The sequence below is a fragment of the Heteronotia binoei genome, chromosome 9 (genome assembly GCF_032191835.1).
Source record: "Heteronotia binoei isolate CCM8104 ecotype False Entrance Well chromosome 9, APGP_CSIRO_Hbin_v1, whole genome shotgun sequence".
Lineage (NCBI taxonomy): Eukaryota > Metazoa > Chordata > Lepidosauria > Squamata > Gekkonidae > Heteronotia > Heteronotia binoei.
In genome coordinates this window covers 11,725,490-11,740,857 of record NC_083231.1, presented here as the reverse complement: position 1 = coordinate 11,740,857, position 15,368 = coordinate 11,725,490, and the positions used below count along the sequence as shown (strand labels likewise).

The 15,368-nt window shown below is 45.4% G+C and overlaps 1 protein-coding gene across 1 annotated transcript in view; it reads right to left on the bottom strand.

Annotated features, from left to right (window-relative positions):
• ADGRA3 (adhesion G protein-coupled receptor A3) overlaps positions 1-14,465 on the bottom strand; it is a 78,784-nt gene extending 64,319 nt beyond the window's left edge. Inside the window, exon 1 of the mRNA XM_060246224.1 lies at positions 14,190-14,465. Within this exon, the coding sequence (XP_060102207.1) occupies positions 14,190-14,455 (266 nt within the window). The 5' untranslated portion in view covers positions 14,456-14,465. The remainder of the gene's footprint in view (positions 1-14,189) is intronic.
• Between the last annotated feature and the right edge of the window lie 903 nt (positions 14,466-15,368).

The following is a 15,368-nucleotide window of genomic DNA, read 5'->3' as shown; positions in this document are numbered from 1 at the left end:
CATAGCTGCATTTTAGAGAAAACAATCAGTACACCGCACGACCTTTGCTCCTTCAATATCCGCTCAGTAAAATGTGTCTTAGCCACCCCATAACAACACTACAAGTTATGGTACCTCTTCAGAGGCAGCTGCTGTCGGTCCCTAGAACAGTGCCCCCTAACCTTTTTGGCACCAGGAACTGGTTTTGTGGAAGACAATTTTTTCCACGGACCGATGGGGGGGCACACTGGGGCTTTTGCCCCCCACGCCACATCCCTGCCCCCCACGGGGTGGGGGAGACTGGGGCTGTTTCTGCCTCCCCCTCCCATTTAAAGACTCTCATTGGGAGGTCTATAAATGGGGGGTAGGCTAAGGTCACAGCAATGCTGCCCCTTCTGCCGGCCTGGGACCCTGCAAGGGAAGGCAGCCTTGGAGCAAGGCCGGGCTGCCTCTTCAGTCTGGGGCTGCTCTGCTTCACTCCACGGCCCAGTTGCTAGCAGGCCACAGATTGGTACTGGTCTACGGCCCGGTGGTTGGGGACCCCTGCCCTAAAATATTAATAGATATGTTCTTCTCCTTCAACATTTTGGCTGCAGTATTCTGCAACTGCAGAAGTTATATGAAAATACATATTAGCACAGACACTGCAGATCCATAACTTGGATCCTACCTATAGTTTCTTCAGCCACAAAAGGGGGGGGGGTGATATATGAAGATCCCTTCCTCCTGAGGAAGACTTTTGAGCCCTCTAAGCTTCTCCTGATTTGCTGCCCCCCAAAAGCATATTGGAGGGTGTCTGGGGCTGCTGGGAGGCGGGAGATTTGGCAGAAAGCGCTAACCTGATGCCCACAGAAATTCTAGGCAGGATCAAAGTCTGTGTTTAATTATATATTTGCATTAGTCCACAAGTTTATTATAACCACGATTCTCATCCCCCTCCCCTTTTCACTAATGATAATGACATTGTAGTTGGCTGTGTGAGTCCCTTGAACTGGCAGAACAGGCCCCGTCGCAGACAACCTAACCTCAGTTCTCCTACAAAAATATTCAGGACGCTGTCCTGAAATAGTAACAATTATAGGTCCTAAGCAAATTCTAAAGAAGCTGTGCTGACTGTACTAAAAATGTTTGCAAGCTTGGCAATTACAAAGTCACACGCTAGTTCAGGTGAAGAGGCAGTCTGTTACCTCAAGGTATTACAATATCATAAAATCAGGGCTAGGCAGAATTTTGTCCTCCTGGTTCCTAGGCTCTGTTTCACTCTCTGAAGAGACAGACATGCGAGCTTTATTCTTAGCAACTTGCATTCTCCGTCTCCAGCGTGATCTGAATTTTTCTTTGAAAAATTATAGATCCAAGCGGGCAGCCGGGTTGGTCTGAAGCAGTTGAACAAAGCAGGAGTCAAGTGGCACCTTTAAGACCAACCAATTTTTTATTTAGAACGTAAGCTTTCGTGTGCTCTTAAGCACACTTCATCAGACGAGGAATCCAGCACAGTGAGCAAAGCCATACAAAGCTGGTAGGCAGTGGCCTACCATTCTGGGCCACTGCCTACCAGTTATGTATGGCTCTGATCAGCTATTTACGGCTTTGCTCACTGTGCTGGATTCCTCGTCTGATGAAGTGTGCTTAAGAGCACACGAAAGCTTACGTTCTAAATAAAAATGGGTTGGTCTTAAAGGTGCAGTTTGATTCCTGCTTTTTAAAAAAAATTATGTTCGAGGTAATCTTTGCGAACAAAAATGAAAAAACGATGGTTTCATTCAGGGTGGATAAAAATCAATAATTTTTTTTTAAAAAAATAAAAAAATAGATTTTTAAAAAATAAAATGCTTTTTTGAGGAAAAATCTATCTAAAGGTAGTTTTCTATTATAGTCTAAAGGTGATTCATAATTAAATAAGGAATCATTTTTAGTTATGTAGCATGAGGCTGTGTATTCATGCAATGTTTACTTTTTTTGGTAAATGAATCTTATTAATCCGTTCACAATGTCACAGACTTCAAGAGATTTCCAAGATTATCGGGCAATTTTTCTATCTAGACCAGGGGTGTCAAACATGCAGTTCGGGGGCCTTCTATTGGCTGAGGCTCCCCTGCTCCTGGTCCCTTGGGGAAGGAAGGAAAGAGCCAGAGCTTCCTTGGCCCAGTTCCCTGGATCCCATGGGAGAGATACAAAGAAAGCATCTTTAAGACCAATGAGTGCCTGTGCTCTTTATAAAAAACTGTATCTCTGCTACCTAATCTTAAATAGGTACACACATGGCCCGGCCCAACAGGATCTCATTTATGTCAGATCCGGCCCTCATAACAAATGAGTTTGACACCCTGATCTAGACGATATTATCACAGATGCTCAAAACTGAATTTGTGCCTGCAGAGAACACATGCCTCTTCCTCTATAAAATTCTATAAAATAAACACACAGTTAAGCCACTTCAATACTATTGGTTCTCTGCAAATGTATGCACACAGAATCAACCCATCTCTTATGTGCTCAGTTTCCAGAAGTTCAATGAATATAAGATTGTTTTGGTGGAATAGGTGTGGCTATAAGTGTAAGGAGGGAGGGGCAAGCAGTACAAATGACAGTGAAACTTTTTGAGTAGATTTCTCCAGAAATCTTGAGATCCTTATTACTATATCCTCACAGAAGTGTAAGCAAACACAAGAATGCATGTGCTATATAATGTTACTTTTTAGTAAGATAAAACAATGCAATCAATTACTGTTAATTATTTTTATCCTTCCAATTAAGTACAGCAGAAAAGTTGTTCAAATATGAATAATTAACCTATTAAACTGAAAATAGTTTACCTTGCAGTGATTTCACAAGTATCTATATAACTAAAACTAACCTGAAAAGTTACTATACTCAAATGGAACTTTTATCTGGGTAGTAAATATTAAGGTCAGTATGTAGAAAACCATGATTTAAATCAAGTCTTACTGATTTAAATCAAATCCACCCTGATTTCATTACTTCTCATTGCTGCAAGAATATGACTAATTCAACTTACCAGCTTCACTGATCTCTCTGCCTGTAGAATTACTGTTTTGGACAGAATATCAAGAGCTGGAAAAACCAGTCTACGACCACAAATATTAAAAAAGAATTGCTTGCACATAATTTAGCTTTGGGAATTCAATGCCTTATACTTCTCAGTTTTGCAAATGGACTTTTACACTTAAAGATATTTTAATGGTCTTCCTTTACCTGTCCCTTCAGTTAAATGATAACAAAAATAGGAGTGTATACACTACTGAATGCTGGAAACAGTGGAATCATTCAAAGTAGATAAGAATCTCTGTAAGCTCCTTGGGTCATAAAAGCTGAAGAGGTTGAAATTCTGGATCAGGTAGACTGGAAGACCTGCTCCAGCACTATGAGGTGTGCTAACACAAAGCTAGACTGGAATTATTCTTGGGGAAAAGTCATTTTCAGCAAAATAAACTGAGAGTGCGATGCAGAGTATCTGGCTTTATATGGGACCAAGGTAATATGAAGATCAGTGTCTACGGGGAACAGAACATTCCTCTGACTTTCCCACTGCAACAGGGTAAATGAGATCAGAATTAAAAAGCACTTTGTACGTTAAGAACGATTATAAATCACAGTAATTAAATCTTTAACCCAAGGCTAAACTCCTAAGCGCAGAGGAAAAGAAAGCACAGGATTGAGCACTAGACTGCAAACACACACATACACACACACTTTGCTTACTTCTTCCATGTCCGGCCCTGCTTTTTGCATTTGGACAGAAGTCTTAGCAGATGCTGTTCAGCACTCAGGGGAAGGCCAGAACTATAAGTGTTTTTATTCCAGGGTTTTTTCTAGCATGAACCCTGTTCATGATTTACAGTGAATACCTGCACAATCCAAGCAATGCGCACTTGATTAGTATTTATATGTGCATTGAGTAATTTTCATGTTACATTCAACTCGTGTATGAGTGAATGTTTGATTTAAATACACTTATCCATGTAGTTTCATTTGTAAAGGGAACACACATTGGGTCTTACTTACAAATGGATGTACACACATACATGCAGGATGTACATGTGTTCACTATAAAATGTGAGAAGGAGAACGTTTAGTTTTATAGCCTATCCTTCACTACCTGAAGGAGTCCTGGAGCAGCTTACAATCACCTTCCCTTCCTCTCTTCACAACACTCTGTGATGTGGGTGGGGCTAAGAGAGTTCTGAGAGATCTGTGACTGACCCAAGGTCACCCAGCTGGCTGCATGTGAAGGAGCGGGAAATCAAACCCGGTTCTGCAGATTAGAGTCCTGCTGCTCTTAATCGCTACACCAAACTGGTTCTCCAGTGAAATAGCACTATGGAGGAGATGGTAAAAGGGGGGCGGGGCTTGCCCCATTATTTCAATGGCCGTTGGAGCATTTTTGCTTTCCCCAAAACAGCTCAAAATGCTCCCTCAGCAGTTTCTTTAGCCATTGCAATAGATGAAGCAGAAAATAAATTCACAGTCTGATCCTTAGAATTCTGGATGTTTTGCAGATTGGCATGCAATTCAGAAAAGTCAAACCTCTGTATGAATTCCACGGCTGCCTGCTTCATTATTACCTGTATCTTTAAGCCATCCCCAACTGTTTTATAGCCTATCCTTCACTACCTGAAGGAGTCCTGGAGCAGCTTACAATAACCTTCCCTTCCTCTCTTCACCTGTATCACCAACCAAGCAACCCAGAACATTGCCATTCCCCCACCTCCTTCCTAACACTGAGAACTGACAAAATCATATTGTTTAATTATGCAGATACAAGAAATTAAGGGTGCAGTCCTAAACCACTAATGCACGGCAGTAACTAAGGGCACTTTCACACATGCTGAGTAATACAATTTAAATCCACTTTAGCAACTGTTAGCAAGTGGATTTTGCCATTTCACATAGTAAAATCCAGTTGCAAAGTGCACTGGAAGTGGATTGAAATTGCATTATTTAGTGTGTGTGAAAGTGCTGTAAATCTCCCAGCAGATTAAATTAGAAATAGCCAACAGACTGCTGCCAAACACAGGTGTAAATGTAGCATAAATAGGTGGTGTCAGGGACATGCCTGGGAAACAGAGCAGATTATCTTATATCCCTAAAGGCCCTCAGCCCATGATCAGGCCCTGGTGTAATGCTCTGTCATCAAGGCCAGGGGTGGCCAAACTGTGGCTCTTTCACGCATATTCTGTGGCTCCTGAAGTCCCCACAGCCCCATTGACCAGTTTGGAGAATGCATGTCTCTTTGAATCACTTCTCCAAGTCACCAGCTGGCAGCTTGGAGAATGCATTTAAAATTACTTTCTTTCTACCTCTCCCTCCCTTCTTCCATCTATTTGCTTTCCTTCCTTCCTTCCTTCCTTGTGGCTCTCAAACATCTGATGTTCATGTCTTGTGGCTCTCAGACGTTTACGCTATTTGGCTCTTATGTTAAGCAATTTTGGTCACCCCTGATCAAGACATACAAGAACTACCTTGCTGGATACTAACTTAGCATTCTGCTTCCAACTGTAGCCAACCAGGAGCTTCTTGAAAGGAATCAACCACTGTTTGTCAGTAGCATCTAGCATTCAGGGTTATACAGCTTCTAAAATAGACAGGTCCATTATATTTACCATGGCTACTAGCCATGAATATCATAAATACAATACTGACACAATCTCCAACAGGATTTCACAGCTATCGCTACATTCTGTGATAATGATTTCTGCAAACACTATCTGAGACACTTTCCCCCATTTCCTTTACCTGATACCTATCAACTGCATTCATTGACTCTGTATTTACTTTTTTTTCAGTTCCATTTGACCTAGATTCTAATATCTACCACAATTTTATCCCATTCTTGCTCCAAGGGTTCTTCGCTTTTCTATTTGATTCTTACATTCACTTTGTGAAATAGGCTAGACCAGGGGTGTTGAACATGCAGTTCAGGGGCCGAATCAGACCCCCGGAGGGCTCCTATCAGGCTCCTGAGTAACTAGCTGTCATCTGCTTCCTTCTCCCTAAATCTTGGTTCCTTCTGTATAACAGCTTGCTTTGCAAGACTTGCTCATTTGAACAGGAGCTACAGAGCAAAACCTCTATTTTCTACATTGGCTGAGGCTCCTCCCTTGGGGAGGAGAGATAGCTTGCTTTGACAGGCTCTCTCAATTGCACAGCACAGCTACTGAACCAAGCCTCTCTTTCTTCTATTGGCTGAGGTTCCTCCACCTCACAGTCCCCTGGGGAAGGAAAGAGCCATAGCTTCCTTGGCCCAGTTCCCTGGATCCCATGGGAGAAATACAAAGAAAGCATCTTTAAGACCAATGAGTGTTAACCTTTTAAGCATGTTTGAAGGTTTTGTAAAAAAATAAATGTGTTTGTCTCCGTTTTTTATACAATTTATATCTCTGCTATCAAACCTAAAACAAGTACACACATGACCCAGCCCGACATGGCTTGGCCCAACCCAACATGGCCTGGTCCAACAAGGTCTCATTTATGTCAGATCTGGCTCTCATAACAAATGAGTTTGACACCCCTGGGCTTGACTAAAAACAAACAAACAGTAAGTGAGCTCAAAGTCACTCTCTAAGCTTTAAGGCTAACTGGGGATATGAATCTGGGTTTCGCTAGCGCAAGTTTGATACAGTACCCTGGTACATCAGTCTGACACTACACCTCACTGGCTTTCTAGCTTCTCCTGTCATCCTTCCAAGTTAAACCATCATTAAAGTAGAGGAATAGTTATTTTCAAAAAGAGCCAGATTTAAAAGCCAATAAAAACAACAGCCAACACTAGCAAAATACAAAACAATGACTGCCTAAGGCCAGTTTCCATGAAATGGAACATCTCGCTTTAGATAGGAGGAGCTCACAGAGCAAGAGGTTTGAACCTGACAGACAGACAGGTTCACAAGAAAGAAGGCTAAGTAACGCCCTTAAAGGCACTTCATTTCCCAAAAAAGAACATCTAGTACACCACAAATTATCACTCATATCTTCAAGTATTCACTGGATCCCAATTTTTCTTTGGGAAGTTCTTTGGAAGTCCTTCAGACTCCCAATCAGATATGCCCCTCCAAGCATGCAAAATTTCCAGGATCATGCAAAACAAGAGGAGAAAAATTGCTTTGAAGGAAACGGGGTGGATGCGGGGGGCAGCTTGGGGAAGCAAACCCCCCCCCCAGCATCCCCATTTGTACATGACATATGGGCGCGAAAAAAAAAAGATACAAAAAACCCAACAGAAATGGTACGTATTGCAGTGTATAAGAGAAAATTAACCACTCTTGTCTTTGAACAAGTACATTTCCACCACCTGACCTGGATATCACAGGCAAGTGCAATCTCATCAGATTTGGGAAACTAAGCAAGGTCAGCCCTGGCTAGTATTTGGATGGGAGGCCTCTAAAGCAGTAACCCCCAACCTTTTTGGCACCAGGGGACCGGTTTTGTGGAAGACCATTTTTCCACGGACTGGTGGAGTGGGGATGCTGGGGGGTTTGCTTCCCCCACATCCATACCCCATCCCTGCACCCCCATGGGGGTCTTTAAATAAGCAGTAGGTGAAGGTCTCTGCCTCACTCCATTGCCCGGTTGCTAACAGGCCACGGACCAGTACGGTACCGGTCCACGGCCCAGGGGTTGGGGACCCCAGCTCTAAAGAATACCAAGCTCCTGATATGAGGCAGGCGATGGCAAACCGCCTCTGAACGCCTCTAGCCTTGAAAGCCCCAAGAGGTTGCCACAAGGCACTTCACCACCAAATTTACACTATATGGAAAAGGGACTCTGTTCTGATACTGTAAGCATTTACACTTTTTCAAAAAAAGATTCTATTCAGTTGCAATTAAGTAAGGACTTGGGTTTGATGAAAACGGAGCTCTGGCTACCAACTGGCTTTTCAGGGTACAATACAGAGAAATTATCAACAGGATCTGAGCATTCCAAATTGTTGCAACACGCACCTCAGACTAGTACAGGGGAGGCCAAACTGTGGCTCGGGAGCCACATGTGGCTCTAGAAGCCCCCGCTCCCCGTTGGTTGGCTTGGAGAAGGCATTTGTTTCTTTTAATCACTTCGCCAAGCCAGCATGATGGAGAATGCATTTAAAGTTAAAGTTGCTTTCTTTTCACCTCTCCCTCACTCCCTTCCATCTGTTTGCCTGCCTGCCTCCCTCCCCCCTCAAACATCTGACATTTATTCTTTATGGCTCTTATATTAAGCAAGTTTGGCCACCCCCGGACTAGTAAAAATGAGAGTATACACCAGGGTCCTGAATTAGGAATCTTAGAAACTCTTTGTGTACCCGATTTAAATGGAAAACTAGTGCTTCACTAAAGTAAAGCACGCAGTAATTAAATACTGCATAGTTCTTCTCTTTCCCAGCATGCTTTTATTGAGAGTTACTCTTTTAGAACTGAGGCCATCAGATACCTATGAAAGAAATTCCCAAATGACAAAGACAGGCAGCATGGTGTAGTGGTTAGAATGCCAAATTTGGGAGTTCCCGGTTTGAATCCTTGCTCTGCCATGGAAGCTCACTGGGTGACCTCAGGTCAGCCACACATTCTCAGTCTGTGCTATCTCACAGGATTGTTGTGAGGATAGAAATGAAGATACAGACAACATTGTACATCATCCTGGGTCCCTGCTAAGAAGAACAGAAGTATATAAACGAAGCAAACAATATAAGGTTCACAATAAAGGGCAGATTTTCATTTGTTAACCACCATATCAAAGCATATCTTGAGGAGCTTTTACAGTGGCGACCTATCATTTCCCGTTGCAATCGAACCACAGTATTTTGCCTCTAGAAGTGTCTTCTACATTATTCCAACTCCTACATGAACTAGCATGTCCTCTGTTGTGCCATATGCAGACAGCAAGTGGATAAGGCTCGTGACTTCGCTACTGACAGGCAACAATTCCCATCAACACGCCACTGTGTGAACCTCCCAGTTTGTGTTTTTCACATTACAACCCTAAACAGAGTTAAACCCTTCTAAGTCTTCTGAAGGCAACCCACAAAGCAGGGTGCAACTGTACAAAAGATGGCACAGTTAATTTTCTGAGGCTTATTGCTATATTAATTTTATTTTCACATCAAAACACCTTACTGGCTGGGAATTTGGAGAGAATTACATTTTTATTCTAAAGTTCTAATTGCTGAGCATATCAGAATTGCATGCTTTGGTTTTGGGCTTTTTTGGTTTTTTTACATATACCTTACATGCAATCGACTGTATGAGTGGTCAATAGTCCCATTCATAATCTCCCATTCCACAACACATGAAACATCATTCTAGACAGGTAATGTCTACCTTATGGTGTTGAACCATACAGCTGTCATGGAGAGCTGTGAAACTGGTTTGAGAGACAACTCATAAAAGGATATAACGATCAACACAACACACACATCACATAATGCGACACAGAACTCTTCCTCAAGATTGTATGTTCCAGAAAATACTTTGAAATGAATGTTTAGCAAAGTGCTATTTCTCCCAGCTTTTGCAGCCCAATCATCTCTATGGGTGTTTTACTCAGAAATTGATCACACACAGAAACTGAATCACAACTCAATTCTTAAACAGAAGCAAGCCCAAATGAGTTCAATGGGAAACGTAAAGCTAAAGATAGTCCCCTGTGCAAACACGAGTCATTTCCAACTCTGGGGTGACACTGCACCATGACATTTTCACAGCAGACTTTTTACGGGGCGGTTTATCATTGCCTTCCTCAGCCATCTACACTTTCCCTCCAGCAAGCTGGGTACTCATTTTATCAGTGTTGGAAGGATGGAAGGCTGAGTCAACCTTCAGCCGGCTACCTGAACCCAGTTTCTGCCGGAATCGAACTCAGGTTGTGAGCAGAGAGCTCAGACTGCAGTACTGCAGCTTTACCACTCTGCGCCACTCCCATACAAATGTGAAGAGACTGCGACTTTACCCCTGACCAGCAGTGGGTTTTCCAAAACTTCCCCCAATGTTTGCAAAATTCCAATAACATTACCAGAACAAAGCAAATGCACAAGTGCTGCAGTTTATCAATGCTTCCTATCCTGCTTTTAGCCTATCTAACATGACTGATTCACAGTACATCAGCCCTAACAGTTATATTTACATACCTGGGCAGCAAAATATAACATCAAGAAGTTTTCTGGAGTATTTTTCTACTTCACATCACTGTCCCTGTGTAAACATGCCTATGACTGAGCTGCTAAATCAAGAGCACAACTTCACTCTAAGCCTTAGGGATACAAAGACAACGGAACACTAACAATAACCAGTTTATATACTGCTTGTAAGTCTCTCCAGATACCTGGGCCAGCCAGGGTTGGAAACACAATACTGTCATTAATTCAACAGAGAACGTGTGGGTTAGGTCCCGCAATGGGGTCATGCTTGGATCAAAGAATATTTAAGGAGAAAGTAAGGTAAAGTAGCATGATGAAAAAGGAGTGAAAGGCGGAAGAGAGATTATTTCTTTATATCCCACTTTTCTTCCAAATGGGAACCCAAAGTGGCCTACAACATTCTCCCTTTTTTTAATCCTCACAACAACCCTGCGAGGTAGCTTAGGCATAACTGGCCACCTCACAGGCTTCCACAACAAAGTGGAGATTGGAACACAGATTTCCCAGACCACAGCCCAACATTTTAACCAGTACTAAAAATGTAAGCCGGTTTTTCATCCAAGAGGCTTTGAATACTACCACATAAAGCTCTGGTTTGCTCCAGAAGTGTGCTTAGTGTATTCACTGACCTGAGTTCCAGGGCAGAGGGAGAAAGGAAGAGAAAGAACTTCTTGTTTCCCCAAAAACACTGAAGGCAGAAATGGGAGGACATTTATTACTATTATTATTGATAAATCGTCCATGACAGCTATTACAAAGCCCTTAAAGATTCAAGACACCACGCTACAACCCTTAAATTTAAAAACGACCAGTTTCACAGGGCAATATTTCCCAACCTGCGGATTCTGAACCCAAAAGTGGGTCATGAAGTCTGTAAAAATGGATCCCAGGATTTGTAGTTTGAACAAATTTGTAAACTTTCTGGTTAAAAAAAAAATTAATGCGAGTCCCTGTACCAAGTAAATTTTGCTTGTCAGTCCCCCAACCAAAAATGCTGGGGGCCACCCTATAATAGGAGGATGGTGTGTGTGTATTTTAAACTACAAATAATCTATTACTATAAATCTGCCTCCTCGAACTGCTGCACAGTAATAGAACAAAGGAGGAGTCCAGTAGCACCTTTTAAGACCAACCAAGTTTTATTCAGAATGTAAGCTTTTGTATGCATGCAGACTTCATCATTGCGCAAGCACGCGAAAGCTTACATTCTGAATATAACTTTGTCGGCCTTACAAGGTGCTACTTTGTTCTATTGCTTCAGACCAACACAGCTGCCCACCTGGATCTCACTGCATAGTAAGACTGAGGTGAGTAAGGGGAGGGGGTCATAGTAAGGTAAGAACGGGGGAAGAGTTATTCTTGTTCAACATAGCTCTAGATCAGCCTTACTAAACTCCTCCCCATCGCCTTCACAAACCATCAAGCAAAAGAAACAGTTATTTCTCTTGGGTCAAAATCTCAACCTGCATATGACCGGTGTTTCCTCTAAGCTGAGTTCGAGTGAGCTAGCTCACAGATTTTTAGCCTCCAGTTGACACATTTCTGTTTTAGCTCAGGAAGGATGACCCCAGAACACACTAACTTATGCAGTAGCTCACAACTTTAATGTCATAAGAACATAAGAGAAGTCATGATGGATCGGGCCAATGGCCCATCCAATCCAACCTCTGTGCCACACAGTGGCCAAAAAACCCCAAGTGCAATCAGGAGGTCCATCAGTGGGGCCAGGACACTAGAAGTCCTCACACTGTTGTCCCTCCCAAGCACCAAGAATACAGAGCATCACTGCCCCAGACAGAGAGTTCCAACAATACATCGTGGCTAATAGTCACTGATACACCTCTGCTCCGTATGTTTATCCAATCCCCTTTTGAAGCTGGCTATGCTTGTAGCCGCTGCCACTTCCTGTGGCAGTGAATTCCACGTGTTAATCACCCTTTGAGTTCAATGCCAGTAACTCCCAGCTTTAATTTATGTAAGCTCACAAAGTAGAATTTCTGCTCACAAGACTCCACAGGGAACACTGGTCCTACGCAAGGTTCCCTCTAAGCTGCAGAGTCTTGTGAGCAAAAAATTCTACTTTGTGAGCTTACAGGCATTAAAGCTCCTGCATCAACGAGCGTGCTCTGGGGCCATCCTTCCTGAGCGAAGGCAAAAAGGTGTGAGCAGGCCAAAAATCTGTGAGCTAGTTCATGCCAACTCAGTTTAGAAAGAACACTGGTGGCATTAAAGCTGGGAACTACTGGCATTAACGCTCCTGCATCAACGAGCGTGCTCCAGGGCCATCCTTCCTGAGCGAAGGCAAAAAGGTGTGAGCAGGAGGCCAACAATCTGTGAGCTAGTTCATGCTAACTCAGCTTAGAGGGAACACTGGTGGCATGCACACTCTAAGCTGAGTGAGTGTGAGCTAGCACAATTTTTGTCTCCAGCTCACACCTTTTTGTCTCAGCTCAGGAAAAACGCCCCTAGAGCAAACTAATTTATGCAGTAGCTTTAATGCCTGACTTTGACGGACCGAGGGTCTGATTCAATATAAGGCAACTTCGTATGTTCATATGTCCAATGCCAGTAGCTCCCAGCTTTAATGCCTGTAAGCTCACAAAGTAGAATTTCTGCTCACAAGACTCCACAGCTTAGAGAGAACACTGGTCCTACGCAAGGTTCCCTCTAAGCTGCAGAGTCTTGTGAGCAAAAAATTCTACTTTGTGAGCTTACAGGCATTAAAGCTCCTGCATCAAGGAGCGTGCTCCGGGGCCATCCTTCCTGAGCGAAGGCAAAAAGGTGTGAGCAGGCCAAAAATCTGTGAGCTAGTTCATGCCAACTCAGTTTAGAGGGAACACTGGTGGCATTAAAGCTCCTGCATCAACGAGCGTGCTCTGGGGCCACCCTTCCTGAACGAAGGCAAAAAGGTGTGAGCAGAAGGCCAAAAACCTGTGAGCTAGCTCATGCCAACTCAGTTTAGAGGGAACACTGGTGGCATTAAAGCTGGGAGCTACTGGCATTAAAGCTCCTGCATCAACAAGCGTGCTCCGGGGCCACCCTTCCTGAGCGAAGGCAAAAAGGTGTGAGCAGGGGGCCAACAATCTGTGAGCTAGTTCATGCCAACTCAGTTTAGAGGGAACACTGGTGGCATTAAAGCTCCTGCATCAACGAGCGTGCTCCGGGGCCATCCTTCCTGCGCGAAGGCAAAAAGGTGTGAGCAGAAGGCCAAAAACCTGTGAGCTAGTTCATGCCAACTCAGTTTAGAGGGAACACTGGTGGCATTAAAGCTTCTGCATCAACGAGCATGCTCCGGGGCCACCCTTCCTGAGCGAAGGCAAAAGGGTGTGAGCAGGAGGTCAAAAATCTGTGAGCTAGCTCATGCCAACTCAGTTTAGAGGGAACACTGGTGGCATTAAAGCTGGGAACTACTGGCATTAAAGCTCCTGCATCAACAAGCGTGCTCCGGGGCCATCCTTCCTGAGCGAAGGCAAAAAGGTGTGAGCAGGAGGCCAAAAATCTGTGAGCTAGCTCATGCCAACTCAGTTTAGAGGGAACACTGGTGGCATTAAAGCTGGGAACTACTGGCATTAAAGCTCCTGCATCAATGAGCGTGCTCCGGGGCCACCTTCCTGAGCGAAGGCAAAAAGCTGTGAGCAGGAGGCCAAAAATCTGTGAGCTAGCTCATGCCAACTCAGTTTAGAGGGAACACTGGTGGCATTAAAGCTGGGAACTACTGGCATTAAAGCTCCTGCATCAATGAGCGTGCTCCGGGGCCACCCTTCCTGAGCGAAGGCAAAAAGGTGTGAGCAGGGGGCCAACAATCTGTGAGCTAGCTCATGCCAACTCAGTTTAGAGGGAACACTGCTGGCATTAAAGCTCCTGCATCAACGAGCGTGCTCCGGGGCCACCCTTCCTGAGCGAAGGCAAAAAGGTGTGAGCAGGGGGCTAGCTCATGCCAACTCAGCTTAGAGCTTACACTGCATACCACCCCCTCCCCGTTGCCGGCGCCGCCATCCGCGCGGGGGGCCTGCTGCGGGGTGTGGGGGGGTTGTGGTCCTGCAGCTCCCCCTTCCTCTCCGCCCGCCCTCCTACTCACAGGGTGACCGTCCTGTCGGGCAGCGCGTCGGGCGGGAGGACGCGCTCGAGCTCCAGGCTGCTGCAGACCACCTTGCCTCCCCCGCCTCCTCCTCCTTCGGCGGCCGCCGCCTTGCCGCTCCTGGGGCGGCCGCCGCCGCCTCCTCCTCCTCCCGCGTCCTGCTTGCAGCCGGCGGGCAGCCTGGCTGGCCCCCCTCGGCCCCCGTCGAGCAGGGCCAGGAGCAGCAGCAGGAGCCCCGGGGGAGGGGGCCGGCACGGGGTCGCCATGGCCCGCTCGCAGGGGCGCTCCTCCTCCTCCTCGACGCTTTCCTTCTTCCTCGCCCTCAGTGAGGGGGGCCGAAGGCGGCCGCGCCGAGCGTGCCGGCCCCCGAGCGGCGGGTCAGAGGCGGCCCGAGCGAGGCGACCGAGACCGCCATGAAGGGACCGGGCCGGGGAGGAGGGAGGGGGACGCTGCTCTCGAGGCGCTGAGAGGAACCGCTTCGCTCGGCTGCCTGCCTTCTGAGGGGAACGAGCATGCGCGGACTTGGGGACTGGAAGGAGGGGGGGAGCGGTCCTCGCGCAGGCGCGAAGCGGCGCTCTGAAGCCCTCGCGGCGTGCCCTCACGAGGAACGAGTTGATTTCAAGGTAGGGTTGCCAATCCCCAGGTGGGGGCAGGGTCCCCCCCCCCCCCCCGCTTCAGGGTCATCAGAAAGAGGGGGGAGGGGAGGGAAATGTCTGCTGGACACACTATTATTCCATATAGAGATTTATTCCCATAGAAAATAATAGAGAATTGATCCGCGGGTATCTGGGGCTCTGGGGGGGGGGCTGTTTTTTAAGAACATAAGAGAAGCCATGTTGGATCAGGCCAACGGCCCATCAAGTCCAACACTCTGTGTCACACAGTGGCAGAAAATTTTATATACACACATACACTGTGGCTAATAGCCACTGATGGACCTGTGCTCCATATTTTTATCTAAACCCCTCTTGAAGGTGGCTCTACCTTTTTGAGGTAGAGGCACCAAATTTTCATTACAGCATCTAGTGCCTCTCCCCAAAATATTCCCCAAGTTTCAAAATGATTGGACCAGGGGGTCCAATTCTTTTGAGCCCCAAAAGAAGGTACCCCTATCCTTCATTATTTCCTATGGAAGGAAGGCATTGAAAAGGTGTGCCGTCCCTTTAAATGTGAGGGCCA